This window comes from Hydractinia symbiolongicarpus, chromosome 10, assembly GCF_029227915.1.
Source record: "Hydractinia symbiolongicarpus strain clone_291-10 chromosome 10, HSymV2.1, whole genome shotgun sequence".
Lineage (NCBI taxonomy): Eukaryota > Metazoa > Cnidaria > Hydrozoa > Anthoathecata > Hydractiniidae > Hydractinia > Hydractinia symbiolongicarpus.
The window spans coordinates 16,086,634-16,113,704 of record NC_079884.1 but is presented as its reverse complement, the minus strand read 5'-3'; the positions used below and the strand labels follow the sequence as shown (position 1 = coordinate 16,113,704).

Here is a 27,071-nt window from a genome sequence, read left to right as displayed (position 1 = left end):
ACGATACAGGTCAAATTTTCTTCTAATTATAGTACGAATAGTAAAAAACACGTAATTTTTTTTGTTTCAAACTTTCTTTTTTAAAAAAACATGAAAAATTTTAATCTAATTTACAAAGTAAATGGATCGTCTTCAGTATCGTCACTGTCTAGGATGGTTTTAGCTTTTTCCATGCATTTTGAATAAAATTCGCCACTTCGGACTTTCGAAGGATCTGTGGTAGTTATTCCGCATACATCAAAGGATTTCATTATCATATCCTTGTCATCTGAAATAATTTGGAATGCCTTTTCAACCCAATCCACCATGTCCTGTCTGGTTGGCGGAGGTAGCTTATAATCGCTAGGTGTAGGTGTGGGCATCTTCTCGACTGCTTTGTTGACATGCTCGACCCAACATTTTCGTAGAATTGCTTTAAATGGTTTTTTAATACATACATCCATTGGCTGACACTTTAAAGTACAACCGGCTGGGATCATTAAGGCATCTGATTTGTTTTCGTTCAGCTTACTCGCCACAGTGTCTGTCTTGTGAGCAGAAAAGGCATCATAGGTTAACAGGGAGTTTTCCAATCCGAGCTCTTTGTTGATTTTCTTCACATATTTGACCCATATCTCATCCAGCCAAACAATCATGAGATCTTCATCCATCCATGCTTTCTCTTGAGTTTTTACGACAAATCCTTCAGGAACACGCAATTTTCCGATAGTTCTTTCAGTCTTCCCTTTAAAAATCAGCATCGGCGGTAGCAAAGTACCGTCAGCAGCAGCTGAAAGAACGATGGTGATATGTTTCTTGTCATTCCCTGACGTTCGAACAACACATTCTCTGCTACCGATCTTACAGATGCTCTTTGTTGGGACCATATCGAAAAAAGCTGGAGTTTCATCCATATTTCCCACCAATGATCTGGGATATTTCCCAATTCTCATGAAACGACCGGCATCTGCATAAAACTTCGAAATCGATTCTTCCAATTGACGTGGAAGCTTTTGGCTCACTGATGTCCTGCTGTGCAGTGACAAACGATGTCGTTGAAAGAACTTCGCGACCCAGCCTCGGCTAGCATTAAAATCAGGATTGTGAGGTTGGACGACACCTTTTGCTTTCTCTTGTAACGCAAGAACAGACACTGGGACATGCAAATCTCTAAGTTCAAGAATCCATCCAATCAAATCATTCTCGACTTCCAACGGATATGTTATTGGTCGACCAGCTCCTGAACGATTCCCTTTATCACTCAGCTTTACTGCTCTGCCTGGAGTTTTCACGATGTTTCGAAGAGTTGACTCGTGCACATGGAAAGCTTTGGCTGATTCGGTATAACTTTTCGTGAGTGCGTAGTGTTCTCGCATTTCGATTTTCGTTTTTTCAGTGAATCTCTTACGTGTTGTGTGTTCGTTTCCACCGACGATATTGGCTCGTTGGTGTAGATAGAAATTACATATGATCGATTTGAAATGCTGAGATTGTTGCTTTAGATTGTTGAAGTCGTGATTTTTTTCTATCATTCGCTCGATCTGTTCACCTGTGTACGGTTTGGGTGGCCTACCAACAGGCTTCTTACTTGGAGGAGGCGCTATTTTTCCTGAAAATAATAATAGAAAGAATCCTTGAGCAAATAATAACTTAAACTCAAATGTATAGTATTTGAGAAAAAAAATCACCCCTATGAGTTATTCTGTCACTTTCATTTCAAAGTTGAAATCATAATTTGAGTCACATTAAAAGTTTTACTTACTGCCTAAATAAACCACGTCGTCATCTTTTGCAGTTCCAGGAGCAAAATAAGAGGATATTGTTGATTGACGCTTTCGTTGGTTTTTAACGTTGCTTTGAAAATAGCCAAACAGTTTGGTTTGGGTTGACATGATGATACCACGCGCGACAGACTAACAGCACTGACAAAAGAAAAGAGTGCTCCAAATCGATTGTTTTGAATTTGTAAAATCATTTGGGTTTTCCTCTATGAAAAGAAACATTCGATTTGCAATGCAATGAGCTCGCAATATCATTTGGATTTTCCTCCGAAAATGCAAAGATGTCAGTATTTGCCTGATGCTAGCTTCTACCTCGACGTACTCAGAAAAGTTGTAGAAAAATGACCGACGATATTACTCCATTACTACTTCTTGATTTAGAGATACCAATACCATTGGAAAAAGAATTTACTGTTCCCTGTTGCATCAGAGGTTATCATATTTACAGATGGAAGCAATGGAAAGCTGAAATAGGATCAATTTTAACGAGCGAACCAGAAGTGAGACCGGGTGCTTTGGTTGAAGATAAATATTCCATTGCTGTATTAGATAATGGAAAAACAATTGGACATGTGCCTAAATTTCTCTCGCAACTGATATTCTTTTTTCTTAAATACGAAGGCACGTTATCAATAAAGGTAACAGGAGAGCGAAGATTCTCATTCGATCTTCCACAAGGAGGTATGGAGATACCAGCTGATTTTGTCTTCTAAACAGTCGATGCAAAACTTCACAATCAAATGAGAGAGAAAGTTCTCAAGGAACTGGAAAACTTTGAAGGGAGAAGAAAAGTTGGTATAAATAAGAGTTTAAAAAAGAAAGAAAAAAAAAAGAAAAAGTACCAAAAAGTGTGTTTTCAATTTTTCAACCCCTAATTTAATACGATTTGATTCCTATTTTACTCTAATTATTAGTACGACAATCAACTTCAATTTCCAAGGTATTTTATTTCCTCTTATTATTAGTACGACTCCTTTAAAATAATTATTTTTACCGGAGGATTAAATTAGAAGAATGACGGTAGTAGTATCATTGGGTAGCCCAATTCATCCCCCATAACAACCTACTTCTTTGGAGTTATAAGAATCCAATTGTAGGACTGTTTTTTACAACTTCCAACTGTATATGTATGTATTTAGTCGTCTAGGGATTAAGTGATTCGGATTTTTCCGGAGTGGTGTCGTTTATTTGTCAACTAACCCCTAATTTAAGGAACAAAAAGAGGACAAAACTATTTTTTTTTTCGAAACAAAAAATTAAAATCACTTAAAACATAAGCTATATTACAACCTGAGAAAGCCATGTAAAGTATGAATGATAAGATATTGTCAGCGCAATTAAGATGGTGAACAGAGAAAAGCGCCTTTGAAGCTTTTAATTTGGGATTTTCTGAAGCGACTGAGCGGTGTGATGCAACTAATTTGGCTTTAATTTGTCTGCAAAGATGACGAGTTTACTTTTTAGGGTACTTGTGGCTTATTCAAATGCCAGGAGAATTCGAATATTGGCATAAACTCTTTTTATAAAGGCTCTGGAAATGGCATGTATGGATTTCAAAGCGTTAAATTATGGAGGTTAAATTAGATAGAACGCTACTTAAAACGATGAAATTTGTTGCTTTAGGCGATGTTGCACTTAAAGTTTGTCTTAGAAGGAGCTGAAATGTTGGGTTAAATTTGATTTGGAAAAAAAAAACTTTTTGAATTTTCTGAAGGCGTCCCTCCCCCCTTTAATAGTTTTATTAGGGAAGCGTCAGTGCCAGGCCCAAAAGTTTTTGGGTTCTTAGATTTTGGAACTTTGAGTTGTGTGGCGCTTACATGACAAAAATAAAATACCTCATTAGCACAATCAATAATGAGATTTTATAATACATAATTTCTCTGGTTTTTAGATGATATAGACATTTTTTAAAATTTCGAACTTCTAGGATTAACCATGGCACCTCCTTGTGGATAAGCTCTGTGGTATAGGGTGTTACGCCAGCTAATTTGTCCCCACAATTTTGTCTTGCGAGTATATGAAGGGATAAAAAAAAGTTCTCCCTATTCTCCCTGATTCTCCAAGTAGTCAAGCCGCTAAACCCTAGGGATCTTGAGTGTGTTTTTCTAAGTAATATAACTTTTATCCGACCATTTCTCTAATAATTTTGAAAAATGAAAGATATTTTATTCTTTTTCTTTAATTACAACAACCCACACTAAATTACATATAATTGCATTGGTATTAGACAATCCAAATCATCTTCATTTCCAGAGCCTATTGTATCTTTCGGTCGGTTTTCCAATATGCGCATGATGCGCCAGTTAAATAGATGGACAGAGAAAGCTCTTGAAACGAGGTACACGTCAGCAAGCAGCGGTCATAATTTTCCGGGAATTAGATGGAAAGCGAAAGGGCAAGATGGCGGTTTAGAAACGTAACGACCTCAAGGTACGGGAATTTTTGTTTTATACTTCAAGGTTAAAGATATTTGAATGGCAAACAGTTGCTAGTTGTTTAGGTATATAGTATTTGGTATAGTTTTGTAAATAAAACATGCTGAACACGAAGATGGCGAGCTTAAAGAGTACCATAATATTTTTTGTATTCTATTTTTATTTTTAGGTGTAGCTTTACTTTATTTCAGATGTTCGTAATTCTAGTTTAATAGATGTTTCTTCTGTGAGAGTTTGATCATGAAACGGTTGTGTTTTCTCTGAACAGAAACTAGTACCATGTGACATTCCAACTGGGAGAATTGATTTTCATTGTAGACTAAAAATATATATACTTTATTTTAAGATTTTCGTTCACAAATTTGTCCTTGAGTTTTGAATGTTAGATCATATTAGGCAAAAAAGATAAAAACATGGCATTGCGTGATTTTTATTTTTAAAGTTATCAAACACAAATTATCAAAAATAGAATCATGTCACTTTTTTGTCATAAGTTATAAAAGAATTAATTGTCTATTTTTCTACAAAGAAAAAAAGGGGAAAAAGCAAGACAAAGTGTCCAGGAAGAAGTCTTAGATAAGGAGACATTTTCAGACTGGCATATGGTTTTCCACATAGACAGGGAACAAGGTTTATATACCAGACAAACTTAAAGCTTGGGCTAAAGAAATTTGATACCTCAATTTACCATCTCAGGATCACCCCACAAGAAATTTTCATTATTATTATTTTTTCATTATTTTGCATCTGCATTTCTTATTATGCAAATGCTGTGATGTCATGTTAATTTCAGTTCCCAAATAAAGACGTTGCCCGGATCAAGCCCAACATGGCATGTATATCATGGAGTATGTACCAGGACTGCTTTATGTACCCCTAGTAAACAAGGCAGTCTAATTCATCTAAAATAATTTGTGTCAGTTAGCCTAACCAGGTATTACTAGCTATAACTATATTAGAGAAAGATTTACTTGTCAAAAGATCAATGAGTTAGTAGTCTAAAACCACATACCATGCTTTAGTGAGCAGAATGCGTTGAGAAGTGTCTGTACACCTGGAAGAGTATGGTGAATACAGTGCAGGTGTAAGAAAATGAACTCCAGTGGCCCATGCGAACAGGACAGGTGACTTGGGAAAAAACAGGAGTGGAATGCACCACAAGGTAGATAGATAGATAGATGTGCATATTTTACATGCTAGCCTCACAAATATCAAGGGATGTACCCTGTCTATTATTTCCAGGAGGGGCCATGGCTTAGATGGAGATTCCTAGAGTATTTAATGCTCATTTTGAGCTACGCAGACCTATTAGGGCCCGCACTCTACTAAGTAAGTAAGTTATATTTGCCATCATTATAAAATCGTTAAAAATATTTACAGAGAAAAAGAAATTGAAAACAAATAAATAAAATAATAAACTATATATAATATTAAAATGCATCATAAAAAATATAAAATAAAATTAAATGCAATTTTCCTGAGTGTTGATATGTTTGATGGCTGGATAACACAAAACAAGCCAAGGCGAGATTTCCATTGTGGTCCATCTCTACCCTTATAGAAAAAAAGATAAGCAAAACGAAAACGAAAGGATTATCAAAAGATCATATGAATTTAATTCACAAAATCATCTGAGTCCCTTCTCGTTATAACATCAAAATAGTGCTTTTTAGACAACTCCTAGCAACATCCAACGGCCCACACAGTGTGTCATCTCCCCAATTCCCCTCACATGGCTTGGGTTAACCCATGGCTATGGTAACATTCACTCGCCCATGTTAAATCGCTGTCAAGAGGAATCGAACCCTGGGCTCCTGCACAGAGCACGAGAGCTATAACCACTAATCTACGGCACCACAAGGGTAACAACAAGTGTGAGATATAAAGAAGCTAGAGCTCATAAAGAGTAGGTTTTTTGTGAGATGTAGTAGAAGAAATAGAAATCACAGAAGAGAAGCTGTTGTTATTGAGAGGATTAGTTGAGATGAAACACTACTGGACAGGAGATTTGGATGTAGTGGAGAAGAGTGAATTTATAGTGGGAACATGCACTTGTGTTCTCTCTAGCCTAGCATCCTCACCAGCCCAGCCTCCTTACCCAAATTATTCTACTTTTCTTTACTTATTTTACTGAAATAGAATTCTTACACCAAAAATTGTTTTATTTGGAAATAACAGCAATTAAAACCTCCCATCCCCAAGTCAAGGAAGCTATGATGTGCATATTTTGTAGATGTGCATATTTTACATGGCTAGCCTCACAAACATTGAGGGTTATACCCTTTCTATTATCTCTAAGAGGGGCCATGGCTTAGATGGGGAGTCATAGAGTATTCAGTGCTCATTTTTTAGATACGCGGATCCAATTAGGGTCCGCGCATCAGACAACTCCCTGCAACATCTAACGGAATAGTCATTGACTAATAGATGTGTCTTCAATCAAGTCCTACTATAACAAAATAAATATTGTATTTATTTATTTACATTATATATGACTTATTGATAAATAATACTTCTATTCTGCTGTAACCAAGGTTTGGAACCAATCCCTCTATGATTTTCCAAACATAGATAATTCTGTGAGTATAAGATGTATTTTCTGAGTGCATCCCAATAGTTAGAGATGTATTTAACTTTCATTTTGTATATAGAGTACCACTGAATCAATTCAATTTGTTGAATGAGGCCAGCAGTGGTTGGACACCACAGCTGTAACAATATTCAATCAAGGTAACACAATGCTTTTTCATAGTGTTTACATCACTTCCTGTGCATCAATTACTATTTGTATGTGATTTTCTTGTCCAAAGTTACAAGGTATCAGCACAGCCATACCTGAGAACTTCAAATCTCATGTCATTAAATTCCATGTTAGAGCCCAATATTCAGCCCAATTCAGTCTTTTTCAGGAGAGGCGTGCGATCGCACGCGCACACCTTGGCACACGCCTAAATCGTTTCAGGCGTGTGATTAATCGCACACCTGAAAAATAAATATTGAGTTTTCAAAATCAACCTTTAAAATCTATTTTGTAGCGTGCGATGGCAGCCCTCAAAAGAATTTTTGGTCATTTGTCGGACAAAACGACCGATAGATTTCCGTCGGAAACTTTTAGATCTCAAAAATTTTTGAATAGTCCTGGTCCTTTAAATCCACGAGCAAGCCTATTCACAGCCAACCTGACCATCCTAGCTAATTCACCGACTCCTGACTTAGTTAAAAGAACTACGTAGACATAAATCTCTTTTGCCTGGCCCCTTCGTCGTTGGTAACCAGCTCTTACGCAAAAAATCCAGCCATGCGGTTCTTAACTAATGCGGAGGTGAATGCCGACAGAGCACGGATGAAGCAAGTCTGCAAAACTGCACTTACAGGCAGAATAGACATTTTATCATGGATTTAATTGTAGATAATTTCTTCAGGTCCGAATTTAATTGATTTTTTCTTTATGCCTGTAAAAACGAAACCCACGTGCGGTGTAAATTTTTTTGAAGTTTTAAGCCACGTGGATAAAGATTTTTTTTAACTTGAAAACAAAGCATGTTTTTGCCTATTTGCTTGTGATGACCTGAAAAGTGAACAATAAATATAAAATTGACAGTATAGTCATGCATACTATTTCGGACATGTAGAAAGGGAAGTTAAGATTGAGGGAGTCACTATACCAGTAGACGCTCGATCATCGTGTTTGGGGTTCATGATTTAAAACGTCCCCCACTTTTCTACCGCAAAATGAATGGGCAACAAAAAATAACCTCGGATCCCGTGTCGTATGCGTAACATTCTTTGCATGTGCGCTTTACATCGCACGCGTTACTTAATTTACACGTGCAAATCATTGCACACCTACTCAAATATTCCTAAAAAAGACTGCCAATCATATACTCATATGCTGAAATTTCCTTGTAGTTTGGAGACATATTTGACATCTCTGCTGACTTTGCTATCATCAGCAAAACATTTTAGGTTACTGTGTTTGATATCTTTATCAATATCACCAATAAGAATAAAAATAATCAGCAGCCCCAAGACACTCCCTTGTGGTACACTTGAGAGAACATCAACTGCGACCTAGGCTTTTTATTTTATTCAGCAAGATCTACTTTAGTGAAAATCCAAATAAGTTATATCTGCATTTTTTACCATATTCTATATTGCTAAGACCAATTCAAAGTGGTCAAGCAATTGACTCACACAAGATTGGTCAGGTCTGAAATCCATGTTGTTTTGGGTTGAGAGGATTGTTTACTCTCAAGAAACGTTATAAGATTTTTGTGAAGAACTTTCATAAATATTTTTATCACATGAGATGCCAAAGCTATAGGACAGTTATTTGATGCTAATGTTTTTATTCCACCTTTAAAAATCATCATCAAGACAGTTTCTCCTAAGAAAATTGAAAGGTTTGGTTAAAGAGGTCTTGCATCTTTTTAGTAAGTTTCCAGGGAATCCGTCAGGGCCAGCTTCCAAGGTTAACAAAATTTCATCAATTGCGACTGCTATTTTCTCTTAATTTATATCACTTAATGTTGATGAGCTGGATTGAGGTGGCAAATGCCCACTTCCTAGTTAAATATATTACATGAAGCAGCAATAATACATTTTTTGTTTTCACTATACAACATACTAAACATATGAAGATTATCTGGAGAGAAAATAAGAGAGTTATAAGACCAGAATAATTATTGTTGAAGCGATTTTTGTTCTGTTAAAGATAAATTATTAAATAATTTAGCACCACCATAATAAAAACCAGATCTTGCGAATTCAAGCTTCAATGCTGGCAATTTTAGACAGAGATTGTTATTTCTCGTCCTTTTTTGTGTCGTTGAACCTCAAAGTATTTGTCAAAGGTTTTGTGACATAACTCCTTGTTTAGATATTTTATAACCAGAGAACGGACTTGTTGTTCAATAACCTTTACGATAGGCTGAACTGGTGTTCCAACTATCTTTTCAGCACAGGGCGTTCAATCGAAGAGAACTTCCGTCGTTGGGTTTCGGTGAAGCAGGTCTTGATAGTTGAGCTGTGGGTTATGATCGGCAAGATCATCATCTTGTAGATGAGAGTGGCAGCCTCGATGGTCAGGCTACGTTGGACAGGATTCTCAATCGACCACATGCTTTCTTGACGGCTCGATCGAAGTTGGCTGTTAAAGACAGGTTGTAATTGATCAGGTTACCAAGATAGACATACTCAGTAACGAAGTTGATACGGGTGTTGTTGTAAACGATATTGAGCTCCCTTCCGTTTATTTTCAGTCGTTGGGAAGTTCCAAGCAGCATCACTTCCGTCTTCCCTTTTTTAAGGTTCAGCAGCAGTTCATTTTGTTCACAGTATCTACCCACACTTGTCATATCCACGTTCAGGGTGTTTTTGTTAGTTTGAATGTCTTTACCAGCAAACAAGAGAACAGTGAAAGATATCACACTTGCTGATACTTTCTTTTATATCATTGAAGAACGTGATGAATAGGAGGGGACCCAAGATTTATCCTTCTGTTATACCAGAAGTAACACAGCAGGTATTCGAAAGTAAACCATTTAGCTCAACATGTTGGGATCTGTTGAACAAGTAGTCAGTAAACCATGACAGCTCAGGTCCACTGATTCCATACAACATTAACTTTTCGAGTAGAATACTGTGACCGATGGTGTCGAAGGCTTTAGATAGGTCAAGAAACAAATCACCGACCATGAAGCCATTATCAACGTTTTTGCGAATTGTGTCACAAAACAAGGTGGTGGCAAGTTTAGTCGAACGTTTTTTACGAAATCCATATTGACAGTCACTAAGAAGGTTGTTTGTCTCATACATTTGCTTGTGTACCGCTTTCGTGATTTCGACACAACAAAACAAGCCTCACTATTTCCACAAGAGAGAATACAAAAAATGAATACAAAACATAGAATAAATTTTCGAGAAGCAACAGCAACTGATCCCGCCGCCATCATGAATTCATGCATAACAGCATAGACTTTTTAATGATAAATAATTAAAAAAAAGCTAACCCAGGAAATATGAAGATTTGTGCATCGCTGAGAATTGTAGGTCAAAAAGGGGCTCAAAAACCGTAAGGAGTTGGGAGCTAAAATTTGGTATATATACTTTTATTTCTCTAGAATCCTATTTTACGTGCAAAAAATCAGCGAAATCTAAGATGGTGGGTGTCAGGCCAAACTCATTTGGTATGGAATGACCCTATATAAACAACATAGTTTCAGATTTTCCTCCTAATATAGAATATACACATAAGTTTCAGTCATAACATTTTAAAATGTGACAGTAAAGGGAAGTAGGGTAGTATTATGGGAAGTAAAGACGTTAATATTGTTTTATTTTTTTGAGATTTTAGTATATAAGTAAACAGGGTGACCACTCCTCCTTAAATAACCTTAATGAAATTTCAGCTATCTATAAAATAATACCTGTATAGGTCTGTCTGCCACGCAAAATGGTACTGCAAGTAGCGAAACGCATGCAATAACGTATTAAAAGGACGGGGGAACCGTGGATTTATCCACGGGTCATCGACTATTCTCCTTAATTTTTCCTTATTTCTTAATTTTTCTGATCGTAATTTTTTTGGAAATCTTTTTATCGATTGTGGGCATAATTTGTATAATATGTATAATTTCCTTATCATAGAACATAGTATGTTATATCAAAGATAGAGAACTAAAATTGTTTTTCTCCCTAATTATCCTTATTTTTTATTTTATTTTTTCTCATTCGCAGCAAAATATCCTTAAAAAATGTCAATTTGTCTCCTTAATTCTCCTTATTTTATTAGTGGTCACCCTGGTAAAGGATCTTAGCTTTGCAAGGTCCTTCATCTTTGCATCACTTAAAAGCTAATTTGCAGGTTCACTTATATTTACTGAGCAACTTTTTTTCATGTAGTAAAAATTATCTTTACATGAACGAGACTGATGGTAGCTGTGTTAAAACTCCCTTCAATCTTACCTTGCACACTCAAATAAGTTATTTTCAAAAAATACCAGTACAGTATTAAACAAAACAACATTAGTTCAGGGTTTTCCACCCTGTCTGAATGTCAGGAATTATCAGGAATTTTTAAAATATTGTCAAAATGTCAGGAAAATGTCAGTATAATATCAAAAAATATCAGTAGTTTCTTTGTTATGTCAGGTATATATTAGTATTTTCAGGGTTAAGTGTTCAATTAGAACTATTTTTATTTGTCTAATTGGCAAGGATTAAACCTCACCCCCTGTGAAAAAAAGTTAATTTCATATGAAAGAAATTGGAAAGTTATCTGGGAATTTGTTTATTTTTTAGAAAATTCGCATTTGTTCCTAAAATTTTGGATTTAGAAGTTCTACTAATTATACATCACATCATGGACTATAGTTCTAAGTAAGGTGTTGCATTGAACAGTCTTGCCGAGGCATTTAGGTTTATGGTCTTGAAAACCAATCAAGATTTTTCAAAATAATGAAAAAGATTCATAGACAATTTTTAAATCAAATACATTTTCCACAGGAAGCAAGCTTTAAATTTCAGATCTGTTCTTAATCATTACCAATAATGTTTTTATTGTCTGTTTTTTTTAATATGCTTGTGTTAAATTTGCATTTTTCAAGGTAATTTAAGGTTCCAATGGGTGTGGTATTTCTTCTTAAAATAAAAATGAGGAAATGCAGGAGTTTTAGTTAAAAATGTAACGAAGATAAATATTATACATAAAGGCAAATTACATTTGAAAATTATAAACTTTGATTTATCAGTTTACTATTTCGTCTAAAAGAAGATAATTGCCAAAAAATTACATTAGGTTTTTTAGGATTGGTATTAATCTTAATTCATTGATTTAAAATTTGAAAGAATCATGATTATAGGGGACCTCCCTCCCGAAAATAACTTTATTTAAGTAAATACATATGACAATAAAGAATTAATGATTTAATATTAATAAGAGAATTAAAAATGTAAAACAATTTTGTACAATTTGTCAGATTGATGTTAAGTATTTCTGTTATCAGTGTTTTTCATTAATAACAGTCTTAACCTTGATTGAAGAACCACACCCAACAAGAAATCCATTTGCTCAGTGTACATTTGTGATGCTGTAGGCGGGTAAATTAAGTGCTACCCTGTTGAAAGGTTGAGATCATAGTAAACTAACTTTCTGTTAACTTAAGTTGTGAAATATCTAACAAAACACAGTCGTTCCTGCATTACATATGTGTCTACTTTGTGCATAAAAATAAGTTTTATTTTACAATTCAACTGACAATACAATTTTCGTCTGCAGGAAGGATAAATAAACATCTTACAATTGTTAAACCTATTGTTAGGTATTTTTAAAACCATATATTGTAATCACATTGATCACTGCTTTCTAATTTTGCCACACTGTCCGTAGCTATTGGAAGGATTTATAGGGTACCCCACTATTCTTAATATCTTGTTGTGCTTTTCATACTATATGACTATACTTTATAATTTCCATTAGATTGTTTTATTGTTTACTTAATGCTTATGAATTGTCCAACATAAAGCAGTATTTAATTAGCATTTATTTTGAATGCAAATCTTTTGACATTATTTGAGTGTACACAGGGGAATATATTTTTTGCTATATAGTGTCTATTCATCTAATTAAAAACTCTATCTATATATATGTGTGTGTGCATGCTTGCACAAGATAGATTACATTTATTTTAATTTTTTTGATTTGTGTTTGTGCTGCTCATATGATGCTGATAAAGTTTTATAACCAGATAAGTTTGAAAAATGTTTTGTAGAGAGACACTAAGCGTGATATATCTTCTCATTTGTTTAACTTCAGCACAAGAATCAACAGGTAATTTAAATATTTCCAATTTATTAATAATATTTGAAGCATTTACTAAATTTTGTATTGTTGCTGCTGAGAAGTAACTTTATGTATACAAATGCACCTGTGATATTGGGGAGAAAAAAAAAATTAAAAGCAATTTACCAAAGGGGTCCTTCAGTATTATTCCTAATTTTTATTATTGAATTCTGCTTGTGTTTTTATAATAAATGTCTTTAAAAACATTTTATGCTAATATATCATAATCCGTATTTTTATAAGCAGGATTTTGTATTTTTATTTCGTCAGATATCTACACTTCCAAAAAGGAAGGCACTTTTGACTTAAATTTTTCAATTAAAGAAAAATCAGTTAATATAAAAATTAATACAACAAGCCAGCAACCTAAAGAAAAGAGACTGTTATTTTTTTTTAAATACTTTTTTTAAATACTTGATTTCTATGCAATGTGAATATTTATATCATTGATGATATAAACATATAAATAAATTTTAGGAAAGATAAAAGACAGTTTAATCATTGCAAGGAGTGCAGTCAATCAAAATATACTTGATACAGGCCACAACTGCATTAGAACAAATGGTCCATACACACATTCCAATCTACGAGATTATGTTACACTTGATCTTGACAGCACTCAAATAATTGCAATGGTTGTAATAAAGTTTCAAAATGTTGTTAACATAAATGTATATGTTGGTGAGCACTATGCATATATAAAATGTTATGATGGTTCTAGTGGCAACAGCTTTGTCCGTCAAGAAGAGAGTGATATCTTTTGTATTGGAAAGGGAAGATACGTCAAAATTGAAGCTGTCGACTTAAATGCTGAAATTTATCTTTGTGATGTTCAAGTTTTTGATCCATTTAGTAAGGCTATAATGTTATAATAATACTATTTTCTACTGCCTTATTTACTTTAAAAGTAAGTCAATTACTGATTTTTTTAAAAGTATATTCAACGAAAATTTGTTGGTATCCCACTGTCATACATAAACCATCAAATCTACTCGTATTAAATTACTGTTTTATCTCCAGACAAGTTAATTTGTTTTTGTGATTAGTCAATTCACACAATTAGCACTAATTCATTTTTATTAAACTTTGATTTAAAAAAATGAAACAAACTCAGACAAAATATGAAAGAAATGTCATTACAACAACACAAATTTATTAATTGCATCAATAACTTTAGTACATTTCTGATTTTCTTAATGTACCTGAGAAAAAATTTGGTTGAATTTTTGGTTGAATTTATTATGAACTTATGTGTAACATTCTCCAACAGCTGTATAATCTATAAACATTGGTCCTAAATAGAAAAAAACTGAAAACTGAATATATAAATGTCTGTAAAAGAACTAACTTCATATTTGTAAAATGAGTTGTTTAATGTAATATTTTTTAGGTAATCTTATTGGCAATGTTACTGTTGTTGATGATTCTGACTATCCAATAAACCAACTAGTCGATAGTAATTTCATTACCTGCCAGCAGGTGTTTATGAATAACAATGATAGATTGGCATGGGTGAGAATCATCATACCAAAGTATATATCACTAGTCACTGCAATTAAAGTAACTCGCTCCAGTACTCACCCATTATTAGATGTTTATGTATGGAATATAGTATTGGATCGAAGTAACTCCAGCCTTAAATGTCTCAGTCAAAATTCCTTTTCACCAAGTTATCAAATTTGTAATGGTGCACTGTCTGGAAAATATGTTAGTCTATTTGGAGCAGAAACAAGCTTTCAAGTTTGTGAAATTGAACTTTATGGAACAGGTAAAAAAGGGATCTGTTCTTTATTTTATTTTCCAAGGAACAAAAAAAATACTTGCATCATGGAAATCCTTTATTGAATTTCAACTTCAACTTGAATCTGTTATGAAAAACTTAAAATATTCAATTAAAGCCAGGAGATATTGCAATAATTTGTTGTCCTATCATTTGCATTGTTTTGGATTATATTGTCATGTTCATTAAAAAGATGAAAAACAGGCAATCCAAAATTGTGATGTTTTTAATGTCTTTGGAATTTGCAGGTGTTTAGTAATTTTTTTTTCTAGAATCGCAGACTTCTCTATCTTATATCCCTGTTGCATCAAGTGGTGTGTCGCAAGCAGCAATTAATTCACAGCAAAACTGTGTTACATCAACCAGATTAATCAACGCAACAACTAAAACGTCTTACATGATCTTCGAAATCAACGAGGAACAACTGGTCACTAATGTTTCAGTTCTCCTCAAAATTCCTACAAGATTTGCAGTATCCATTGGCGATGAAGTCACATTTGTTGATTGTAGTCTGAATGTAGTTATTACACCTGTTGACAAAAAATCTGTGATTTGTAATCGCACTGGTCGTTACGTGAAAATTGCTGGAATCTCTACATCAGATAATATAGATATTTGTCATGTTGAAATAATGAACAAAAACTGTAAGTTTGTTATATTTGTTATTTTTAAAAACTTTTACAGTTGTAACCAGGGTCCAATACATGTCAGATATCGTAGCTGTAACAGTTATTGGATGCCATTGTTTTGGTACTATTTTTGAGAAATCGATGAAAAAGACCAAAAACAATGTGGTATCAAATTTAATTGACAGGGTATAAACATTTTCTAAAATCCAGCCATTTTTCAAATTACTTTGAAGAAAAACAGATGGCTATGGTAACACCATGAAAATTGAATAATGATATTTTTAAAATATAGAGCTTCCTCACTACTCAAAATCAAATTCTGTATTGGCAACCGATTATATTTTCAGTATATTAGCGTTTTGCTGAAATTCAAATGTACAATACAATAAACTTCTCATTAGTAACACACTTTATTTATCTCACCATTCAATAATTTTGGCAGATCACACAAGAAATATGTATGATTAGTGATTTTGTGTTATTTTCCTAATGTTCAAAATTTCTTATGAATAGCATAAGAAATCGTATCTATATAAGTATCAAATTTAAATGCAGTATTACTTATAATCAATTTTAATCACATGATCAACCAAAGTTGTATTTATGTAGCTCCTTTTTTCTAAAGGCCTCTCTTACTGACAATGAACTGTGGATGTATGAAATCTCTTTTAGTCAACGCAATATCTGGCTTTTCTGCAGTTGGTACAACTTCTACGGTAGCTTTTTCATCCACACTTACTGATAAACTATTATCAAGTTGTGCAATCATTAGCACAGAATTTCTTCCTGGTTGGGTGAGGTTACACATGCCAGACAAAACGACAGAGATCTACGGTGTTCGGGTGGTGATGAATGAGCCGTTTGTTCCGATAGCGGTTCTGGTAGGAAGTCCAATAACTGGCAACAAATACTGCATCATCAGAGAGACATTTGAAGTGCAAAATAAGTCATGTAATCTTTATAATGCACCTTTAGTTGGCCACTATGTCATATTTCAGGCGTTGACAAGTTTTCTCCTTAAAATCTGTGAGATCGAAGTGTTTGGTATAGGTAAGTGAAAGGTTTTTTAAATTTTATTTTACTTAGAAAATGTTCATTTTATATAAGAGAACTAGAGAACATTGGAGTTGTTTTTTGATATAGGTTAGATACTTCTTATTTTTATGAATACTGATAAGCCTTATTAACATTTTAAATTTACGAATATTACGATTGACTGGATCAGATAAAGTTTACAACAAAGGTTCATTGTTGGAGAATGTGTGGGTGAAACTGTATTCAATTATCTTATTAGAAATAAAAAACATTTGTTTATCAAAAATATTATAGGCAACACGCAAGTACGGTTTACACAATTGTTTGAAAAAGAAATGGTTACCTAAATACAATATTTCACCTACTGTTGAAATTCTTAAGAGGTAAAATAGAAAAAAAAGTAAAAGAAGCTAATTGACATCTTATTTCAATATAATGTGAAACTAACATAAAATAGTTTAATGGTTATTCTTTCTTATTTTTTGCTTAAACTTTCTGTTGCAAGTTGAAAAATCGTTTAAAATAACATTTTGATATAAATGACAAAATCATACCTAAGATACCCCTGTTAGTAAACGTGCCTCCTAAATATTTGAAGGAGATAAAATAGTAATAGTAAAGAAGGAAAACTTAAAAAAAGAAGTTTTATTTTGACAAGTTGGGACATGTTGATTCAAAAATTAGAGAAGTTAAAAAAACTGTCACTTGAGAACAACAATAAGATTTTTTTGCAATAAATGCTTAATTTCAAAGATCATGCCTACCAGTAATTATATACAGCCTTTTCATGTTAGATTCGCACATTTTGAACTTATCAAAATTCACTTCCAATGTTCACAACAGATTTGGGGCTTGGGATCTTAGGTTTTTTGGTTAAATTTGAAAGTTCAAACTGTGATGATTCTTGCTGACGTCAGCAAAATTGAAACACAAGTGCGTACAGATGATTATATTATATACTCAGTATATCCAAGATATTTCTGGGTTTATACTGTTCATCCGTTAAAAAGGAACCGCTGAATTGTGTTTTTTTCTTATAAGCTGTAGTGTTTAAGAAATCGAAAGTTTGTAACTACTAGCCGTTAGCCCGTGAAAAATTCACGGGTTCACCCGTCGCAGCTAAGCTACCATTTTGCGTCACAGACAGACAGACAGACAGACATATACGGGCATTATAAGATAGACTAGTCGATGGCCCGTGGAAAAATCCACGGGTCCGCTTAAGCACGTCTCGCGTTTGGCTTACCCCGGTGTCGAAACGCCGGGGTAAGCCAAGGTCAAGGTGTGACCTGACGTTGAACACTCTGTGGATCGCTTAATAAACTGTGCCACAAGATCAGGTGGAGCGCTTTAGTACAGGTATACAATATGTCGTAAATTAAGTGCGCATACATCATTATAGTATTGTGACTGTAACATATTTTTCAAAAAATATTCCCCGCAACAATAGCTGAAATAAAAACACCATTTACAAACAACAGTCGGTACCCCATCATAGCAAAAAGAATAATCTGTCAGTCATTTTATTTGCACAAAAAGTTTTCAGGAAAAAATAATGAAATATGTAGCTACCTAGCTAACTGCATTTAGCATAACACTTTTTGTTTAAGAATATTGTTGTAGCCAAACTGCATTTTTATACTCTCACTTTTTTAGCCAAAGATAGGAGCTAGCTAAATGGCTACGGTCTCAACACAAAAATAAATGGTGGGTAGGATAAAAAGCTCTTATACCATACAGAATAGTAATAAGTAAGGTTCTAGCTAGCTAGCCTCCAAAAAAATCTTCGTTCCTAGCCAAAAATCCTAAAACTGGTGCGTTTAAGATCTGTACGTGATTAAAAACGTGACAATATAAAATTAATGAAAATAAAAAGCTTATAGAAGACAAAAAGGTGAAACAGACTTGCAAACAACACTGACCCACCATTACTTTCACTTTAATGACAAAAATGGCCATCATGCCCAGGCTGCGAAAGTCTTGGATTGGTTTTTTAAACAATCAAGCGGTCAAAACAAAGTCAGTAAAACTATCAGTAAACTGTCCCATTTGTTTTCTGTAGCTTCTGAGCGAAAACGGCGATTAAGATCACGGGCGTAATTATTATTCAAAATGGTGTATTAAAATAATGCATTCATTTTTATCACTAAATTTATTTTTCTTACTTATGGCAATAAATTAAAGTAATTCAATTAATTAAGAAAGAAACTAATTTTTAGAATTTATTTTAATCAATAATAAGATTTGCGATTAAACAACCCCCTGGTTTCTAAAAATCGCGGAAAGATCAAAGGAATATCGGTAACCGTTTTGAACAGACAGACAGACGGAATACGGCTATTAATATAGAGATAAATATGACTTGCTATTTCACAGTGATTGATCACAAAAACCTGTTTTTGTAGAATCCGACAAATGTGTAAACGTTAGTTGCGGCTTTGGACGTACATGTGTTAATGTGGCTGGCTCTTATCAATGCAAATGTCTGATTGGTTATGAACTGGTATCTGGGGTTTGCCAAGGTAAACTTTACAAATTCATATTTTCTTTCCATTATTTTTTTTTTGTTATTTCTAAATTTTTATGAAGTACAGCCACTACTATCAATATAAGTCTTCTTTTATAAGAATATCAGGCTGGGATTTCAAGTTAAAAATTCTCGATTGTTTAGAACAATAGAGAAATAACAATAATGATCAGCCTGGTTAGAATTTTAGTATTCTTATTTCCCTGAATATCAGTACCATAAATCCACTTGAATAGAGAGTCGGAGCTATAGGAATATTTTCCTGTGTGCATTGTGGAAGTATTTGTAAGATTTAAAGAACAAAGTGTTAAAGTACAATGTTGAACTTTTTTGATTCTCACTTTTAAAGAGTTGTGACTGTAGAATTGTTTTTACTGTCGAATTGTGTTTTGAAAATTACTAATAAACCATACCAAACCCATATCACACGCCATAAAATAACAATCGTTAATTTGTCTCTGCTTAAAACTGCATTTTTAAAAAAAGGAAAATTTTATACCTTTCTTATAATTCAAATTATTTTAAAGTTTGAACGTATAAAATCAATTTTGCTTGCAAATTATCGTTGGACATTTTTAGATGTTTCATTAAATTTATGACCTAAAAAAAGGTCAAAATAAATATAAAATCAAGATTTTTTTTCAGTATCAAAACGGTTGTACTATAAATAAAATAATTCGTTCAAACTTAATATAGATGTTATTTTCTATTTTTCCATTGATTTTAATTTTTATTTAAACCTAGATATCAACGAATGTAACAATGAAAATGCATGTGTTGGTTCCAATGTAATATGCACCAATACTCTGGGATCATATTCATGTAGCTGCCCAGTTAATCATACCCAGCTGGTTAATTTTGATAATTCTTCGGAAGTATTTTGCATTAGTATGTTTATATATTGTTCATTTAGCCTCTACACATGGTACAGTCATTTAGTAGTAAGGTATATATCAAAAATTACCAGAAATGTCTTTGTGTTTTGCTGTGGCATTTATTGTATAACAGAGAGAGAGAGAAAGAAAAAGAAAGTAATTTTTTATGAAAAAGGGGTACCTTAGGGGGATAAATTATTTGTGGAAGTGAAGTTTCCAGACTTAAAATTGGCTGATAGAACCTCGAAAATTGTGGAAAATTTTAAATGAAATATCGTAAATTAATAACCTCAAATAAAGTGAATGCGAAATAAAAAATGCGGACTTTAAGTTTGTGTTAATGCTAATTCGCGAACATTAATTCCATATTTTTTCTTACACAGTATTTTTCTCTGCATCCATTTCTTCCCTTAAGATAGTAAATTTTCTAACTATTTCATTTCATCACTATTTGAATCTTAATTGTTAGGTTTGTCATCAAAGAAGTGATTGTCACTTAAAATGTCTGAGATATATGAGTTAATATTAAACGCTCAAATTATTTGTAGTGGTTATACGCTTTTTATTAGATTTTTATATTCTAAAATGTGTTAAGCCCTTGTCTCTATATTTTAACTTGTAAATCATGAAAGTTACACATTTTCCTTTGATATTTCAGCTACCGGAGAAATAAGCGTAACTCTGCTGGGTGCAAGTGGAGTGTCTCAAAAATCTGTTGATAATGACACATCGTGTACTCATCTTCACCGTTCACCAATCAATGAAAAGTATATACTCATCTACTTCAGAAACACACTGGCCATTGCAAATGTCTCAGTTATAGTTGGGAGTTTCAGTGATATTGCCATTGCACCAACTAAATATAATCGTAACAACTGCAACGTGGGAAGAAATTTGACTTCAGGAACTGCTCATATATTGTCTTGCAGTGTTTCAGCAAAGTTTATGAAAATTACTGCCTTGCAAACTCATGGTAATGATAACACAGAATTATGCGATGTTCGATTTTTTAAGAGTATGTTGACTTTGTTTTTTTTTGTTATTGTGGTACAGTTTAAAGTAGATGACGCTAAAGTCGCTATTTATATTGCACAAAACAGTTATTGAATACAAAAGTCTAATAAATTCATCTTTAGTGAGTTGAACTGAAATGCTAAGATTGGTACAGCAGGTAGGGTTGCCTCTGTTTCTCAACCGGTGTTTTTTTAGAGACTGTAAAATTGTTCTTGAGAAGTTTGAGGAGCAAAATTTTTTCTTAGAATCTGCAAATTGGAAAGTAAATGCACAGTATACCCTTCATCAAGTGCTGAGTGTTTTCTAGAGACTGGACGTAACTTGAGTTTTTATGAAGTCACACTTAGTCAGTTTATCACTAATTTTGTGCAAACACACAAAAAACAGTTTGCAAAATCTTCGCTTTTTATTCACTGCATGTGAACGATAAAGTATGAGACTTGTGTTGACAGTATGATGTTTTGGAGTACTGAGACAGTAAGGTAAACCAATGTAGTTGAAAAAATATATCATTTGTGTTGGCTTTCAAAATATAGAGTACCGTAGTGGGGAAAGGAATGTTCCAGTATGTAACGGAATTTCCAAAACTAACCTTTACTTTCAAGAAACAAGGATACAAGAAGATTTACCTATATTTGCATTGGTTTATCTTTTTCTTACGTGACATCAATTGAAGAAATTATTGGGGTTGGGAGCAATACAACCCTTGTATGCATATGTTTTCACTGACTTTTCACTGTGTTTTGGTTAATTATAGATGGTTCAGCTATACCTGCTACTGATGCATTGGTAATTGCAGACACAACAATTGATTTCTTCAACTTGACAGATGGCTCAGCCTCAACATGTTTTACTGCAGATCCTGATAGTGAAGGATATGCTTGGATCATGGTTGATCTACCACGGAGAGTGATAAAAGTATCCCACCTTCAAATCATTAAATCGGACACACTCCCCCTTGATGTACATGTGGGAAATAAAGGGACCAGAAGTGATCCGCAATGCATTTTAGCCAATAATTTTGCTGTTGATAGCTCGTTTACTGTTCCTTGTAGAGACAATAAAGTGTATAAAGGCGCGTTTCTAACAATATACAGCACAACTCAGAATGTTGCTCTAAAGATCTGCGAAGTTAAGGTTTATGGCCTAAGTAGGTGTTCTTTTGTTGTTTTTTAACCTTTTATTTGTTTTTATTTATTTTATAAAAATGTTTTTGATGAGTAATATAATTTAGTGAAACGCTTCGTAAATTTAGTGTCCTAAGTGGAAACGAGCAAGAATTAAATAGAATTTTTAAAGCACTTGCTCAAATAGCTGCTATTACTAAGGTCTATTTATGCGTTGTAATAAACCTGTTCTGTCTTCAGAGTTCCCTTCAGCATTGTTACACGTGTGTTGCTTTGAATCAGGAAGCTAACTTCTTGATCGTGAATTTATTAGTAAATTCATTTGTAAAACTGTTCAAGATTATTTTATGTTTATTTTTATGTTGTAGTGAAAAACTCGTGCGATTTAGAGGGGTTTCTTCTTTCCAGTGATTTAAAATTTTCCCAATCAGAAAGGAGCATTGTGGAGATATTTGGTTTCATGTAATATTTAGTAAATTTCTGCTAGTAACAAGAGAATAATTTATTTGCTATTTCTTTTTAATCTTATGTAAAAGTCGACGGCTGTTGGGGTGGATGGAGCAGCTGGAATTTTCTATTTGGAAGTAATATGCATACGAGATATAGAAGCTGTGATACTCCTGCTGCAGTTCCAACATGGGAGCAACAATCATTATGCTATAATTTAAAGAGAGAGAAGAGTTTGTTGGAAATTCAACATACGTGTGTTGGATGTCCAGGTATACTAACGAATCTGTTGCTTATATTGACAAATTCTTTCTTTAAGTGACATAAGAACATGATTTTTGTTACATCTCGTACCTGTCATGTTGAATAAAATCAGTTTGTCGAAAAAGATAATGCTAATTAAAAGGGAAAATATATTGGGTAGAAATGTTACCTTGGAGGCTGTTGTTCATATAAGATTTTAAAGAGAAGTTACAGGTGGGAAGTTGACACGTGAATATTTAAGGCTGTGACCATTAAATTACCATGTTACTTAGAGTTCTTTGTAGTTTGATTTTTTTTTGTTATACTTCAAGTTTGTTAAAAGATTGCTTTACGATAGTTTTGCAAATTTTATTGAAAAATCATTTTAAAATTGAATGTTCTTTGTATGCTTAATATAGTCGAGGACCACGTGACATGGTTTGAACCAATCAGATATAATGCAACCATCACTGAAAACGTTGATATGGACATCCTCGTAACACGAGTTTACAAAGTCAAGACCTGTCATACAGTTCATTACTTTATTACTGCTGGCAACCACAACAACACATTCAGTATAACCAACACAAACGGAAGGATACGTCTCCCTTATTTTGTTGATTATGAACAGTATCAGGAGTTTACTTTGACGGTAAGTGCCTTCGTGTATCATGTTGGCACAAAAACTTACGGAGCTCTTGCCACACCTGAAAATGCCACAGTGTACATCACAGTACTCAATCAGAACGACAACCCTCCACAATTTCTGCATGATATGAATACATACAAGATCAGCATTTGTGTTGACATAAGGGCGGAAAGTATTGTTGGACATGTTCTAGCTGAAGACGCAGATGCAGTGAATGACAGCGTGACGTATTACTTGGTCAGCGAAAATCTCTATTTTGGTATAAGTAACACAACAGGGGCCATTTATGCTCTGAAAGATATTTCAATACGGACAGCATTAAATCAGTCATTCTTACTAGGTGTTGTTGATGATGGTACTCCACCCCTTCATGCGGTGCAATATCTTAATGTATCCTTTAATGTTGGTTCTACACATACTCTATTTATTACAAAGAATCAAACGTTCACAGTTTGTGAGAATAATCCACAACATGTAGTCACGATAACATCTCTTCCATCTGACCAACGTTACGTAATTCTATCTGGTAATGAAAACAACGATTTTGAACTCGACAACACAACAGGAGCATTGTATGCGCGTCCTCTCGACAGAGAGAGCATCAACTCTTACAGTCTGGTTATAGGTACTGTAGACAATCAAGGAGGTGCACTGGCTTCACTTGAACAGCTTGTTATAAACATAACTGTATGTGATGAAAATGACCACGATCCAGTATTCGCAGTATCAACTTATACCATGCAAAATAATATTCAAATGAACCAACCCATTCTTAAAATCAACGTCACAGATGGCGATGTAGGAGAAAATGCGAACCTGACTTTCTCCTTGTTAAACCAGTCCTCGCCATTTTCTATTGATGCTGACACTGGTGTGATCAAATTAAAAAAAGCAGTCACGCAACGTTTGTATACCGTTAATGTTGTTGTTTGTGATCATGGTGTGCCACAAAGGTGCTCTTTCAAACAGATAGAAATCCATGCTGATTTTATTGGTGAGTAATCTTTCTTCTTTTTATTGTCTTTAAGTGACTAATTAATTAGTTAACAACTTTAATGATTTAAATTAAGTTAAATCCTTCTCTACAAATATTAAAATTACAATGACCTACCAAAGTAAGCTGGACCGAATATAACAGCCTCGTATTGAATATAACAGCCTCGTATTTTTGGAAGGTGCCATGACGTTATTTCTTAATGATTTATGAATTTCTCAGTTGATTATTTTAACGCTTTTACCACGGTAACAGAACAACAACTACTTAATTAGACTTATTAAGCTATAAAATATCCATTTCTTTGCCTGAATTGTATATTTCTTATCTGACAATAGATGATTGTATTACAGTAAGCCTGCTATGTTTTCTTATTTATTTTTTTATTTTTAACAAAAACCATCATCGTATTTTTAATGCGATGCAACGGTTATATGTCTTACGCTTTTAGTCTTTACACAGTGTATTTTTATCTTGAGAATTTTTATAGTGGAATTGTAAACAAACAAAAAAGCAAACTTGTGACAAAATAGTCATTTTTAATCCTGAAAATCATTTAACTATGATTTGAGAGAAATTCTGTTTATCATAACAGAGGTATAATATGGCTACTCGCTTGCTGCTGTTTGCCCTTTTCTTTTGTACTGGATCCAACCGAGAGGTTGCTTTAGGTAATGTCATTCTTAAATCGACACAACTTCGTGAGGTAAATAGTTGGAGACTTGGATGTATGCCTAGATGTGGACAGCTAAAATCAAGAATCTTTGTAGCTTTTAAAACGTTATTTCGTGACAACAAAAAAAAAACACTATGTTCTCAAATTAGTTTAGAGAAACATCGAAGTAGGAACACGACGTCTGTTAATACTAGTAGTTACGGTACGACGTCGGACACGCTGTTTCGGCGTCGCAATTGTGTTGTCGTATTTCGAGCGTAAACCACACTAGGGTTTGTTTTTGTAATGTAACTACTGGCTACTTGACAAAATGACATCAACAGACAGGCTAAATAAATATATACAAACGAGTTTGAAGAAAACGTTTGTAAAGTTCGTCACGCATTGCAGAAAACTTTAAATTTTCAAAGGTTTCACATTTTTTTCTCTCTTTTTGATAATGTGGTTTTTTATGTACCTAGATTGAGCTTGATTTGTTTTTGTCAAAATGTTGATGGAAATGTCATCCTGTGTCAATTTATTGTGACGTGTTTTACTTTCCGTACTAACTCTAATGGTATGAGCATCAAAATCAACCACGAGCGTTGATAGGAGATTCACATACAACGCTCTCTAAAAATAGCACAATTTGATTGTCTGTGTTTTTAGGTTGCACTGAGCATAACTGTCACGTTAACGCAACATGTGTCCCGAGTGAAGGTGAATCGTTTACCTGTGCATGTAATGCTGGATTCGCTGGAAATGGAACTCATTGCATTGGTATGTGTGTCATACATCACGACTATCGTGTCTACTTTCATTTTTTTCTTCCTAGCACTTAACTCTTGTGTTGGGCACCTATCTAAAGTAATATATTTATTATAAATATTAAGCGAGCGATGTTCTCCAAAATAGCGTTTTGGTTGGCGTTTTTAAAAAATTATGCAGGCATATTCACATAAAAGTCTGTATTGTTCTCATCATGTTTTTGATGCAACAATAAAAACATGCGTTGGTTTTTGTACTGCTGGAGTAACTTATATGATTTTTTTTTATATTAAAGCGGACATCTATCCGCTGGTCAACAACTAACGTGACTTACGCTTAGCTCATTACCATAACCATCCAGCCTTTCTTATGTAATTGCGTGTTTGGCATGACTCATTGATTCCTTTTTCTCTAGTTTTCGACGCATGCGCGGCTTCTCCGTGTGATTCAAATGCTGCATGCTTTAATGTAAACGGTTCATTCGCTTGTTCTTGCAATGACGGTCATGTGGGAAATGGACATGTGTGCTCAGGTAGGCGTGCAGTTATTTTTTTTCACATTCACAATATTTTGTAATTTTTATATCTCCTAACAAGCGAGCTTTAAGAATGAATTGTATTTTTTAACTGAATCATCGATTATTATTTCACCGGTAGGCCTTTTGTTGCGGCCTCGCTTTTATGCGGAAGCAAAAACTAAATGCAAGAATAATATGTAATTTGTAAGACAGTTGTACTTGCCACACTACTCTAAAACACTGTGAGTAAACTTTGCTTGTGCCTTACAACACAAGAAAGCGCCACTGGGATAAGCTTCTATGTAAATACAGTTCTATTTTTTTAATAACCTATTATAAAACACTTTACGGGTTCATTCGATTTGTTATTTCTATTAATGACTTTAAGTTTTAGGTATTATTCGCTTGCTACCTATGCCAGGTTTACATTAAGACATATCGCTTAATCGAGGCTTAAAATTTCGAAGCCATGATTTTTATGAGAGTAATTTTATATTCTGTGAACCTATTGACAGTAAAGATATGCGAATACAGAAAGTTGATCTTGGGTGTTGGTTTTTATTTCAGTTATTGGCACTCCACCGTTCATAAACCCCACTGTATACACTGTGTATCTAAGCTCGCAAAGTCCTATTGGAACTGATGTGATATTTCTTAAAGTGACATCACATGACGTGAATGGAAATGTTGCAGCCACAGACGCTTTTATCGAAAGTGGTAAGTACATCGTGTGTTCCTGGTGGTAAAAAAAAATAACCAAAACTTGACTGAAGA

General features: G+C 33.8%; 1 protein-coding gene across 3 annotated transcripts in view; it reads left to right on the top strand.

Moving 5' to 3' along the window:
• Positions 1–3,223: 3,223 nt before the first annotated feature.
• The window catches only part of LOC130612636 (protocadherin Fat 3-like), a 46,840-nt gene continuing 22,992 nt past the window's right edge, over positions 3,224–27,071 (top strand). The window contains exons 1-15 of one of the 3 annotated variants that reach the window (XM_057433980.1): positions 3,224–4,190; positions 6,847–6,925; positions 13,515–13,889; positions 14,428–14,805; positions 15,090–15,461; positions 16,119–16,496; positions 18,887–19,003; positions 19,753–19,896; positions 20,542–20,898; positions 21,655–22,047; positions 22,561–22,743; positions 23,134–24,357; positions 25,682–25,792; positions 26,196–26,312; positions 26,865–27,014. In XM_057433980.1, the coding sequence (XP_057289963.1) occupies positions 13,670–13,889; positions 14,428–14,805; positions 15,090–15,461; positions 16,119–16,496; positions 18,887–19,003; positions 19,753–19,896; positions 20,542–20,898; positions 21,655–22,047; positions 22,561–22,743; positions 23,134–24,357; positions 25,682–25,792; positions 26,196–26,312; positions 26,865–27,014 (4,144 nt within the window). In that variant the 5' untranslated portion in view covers positions 3,224–4,190; positions 6,847–6,925; positions 13,515–13,669. Of the gene's footprint in view, positions 4,191–6,846; positions 6,926–11,408; positions 13,026–13,514; positions 13,890–14,427; positions 14,806–15,089; positions 15,462–16,118; positions 16,497–18,886; positions 19,004–19,752; positions 19,897–20,541; positions 20,899–21,654; positions 22,048–22,560; positions 22,744–23,133; positions 24,358–24,542; positions 25,029–25,681; positions 25,793–26,195; positions 26,313–26,864; positions 27,015–27,071 lie in introns of those variants that run through there. The other 2 variants (XM_057433979.1, XM_057433981.1) reach the window with 2 other exon arrangements.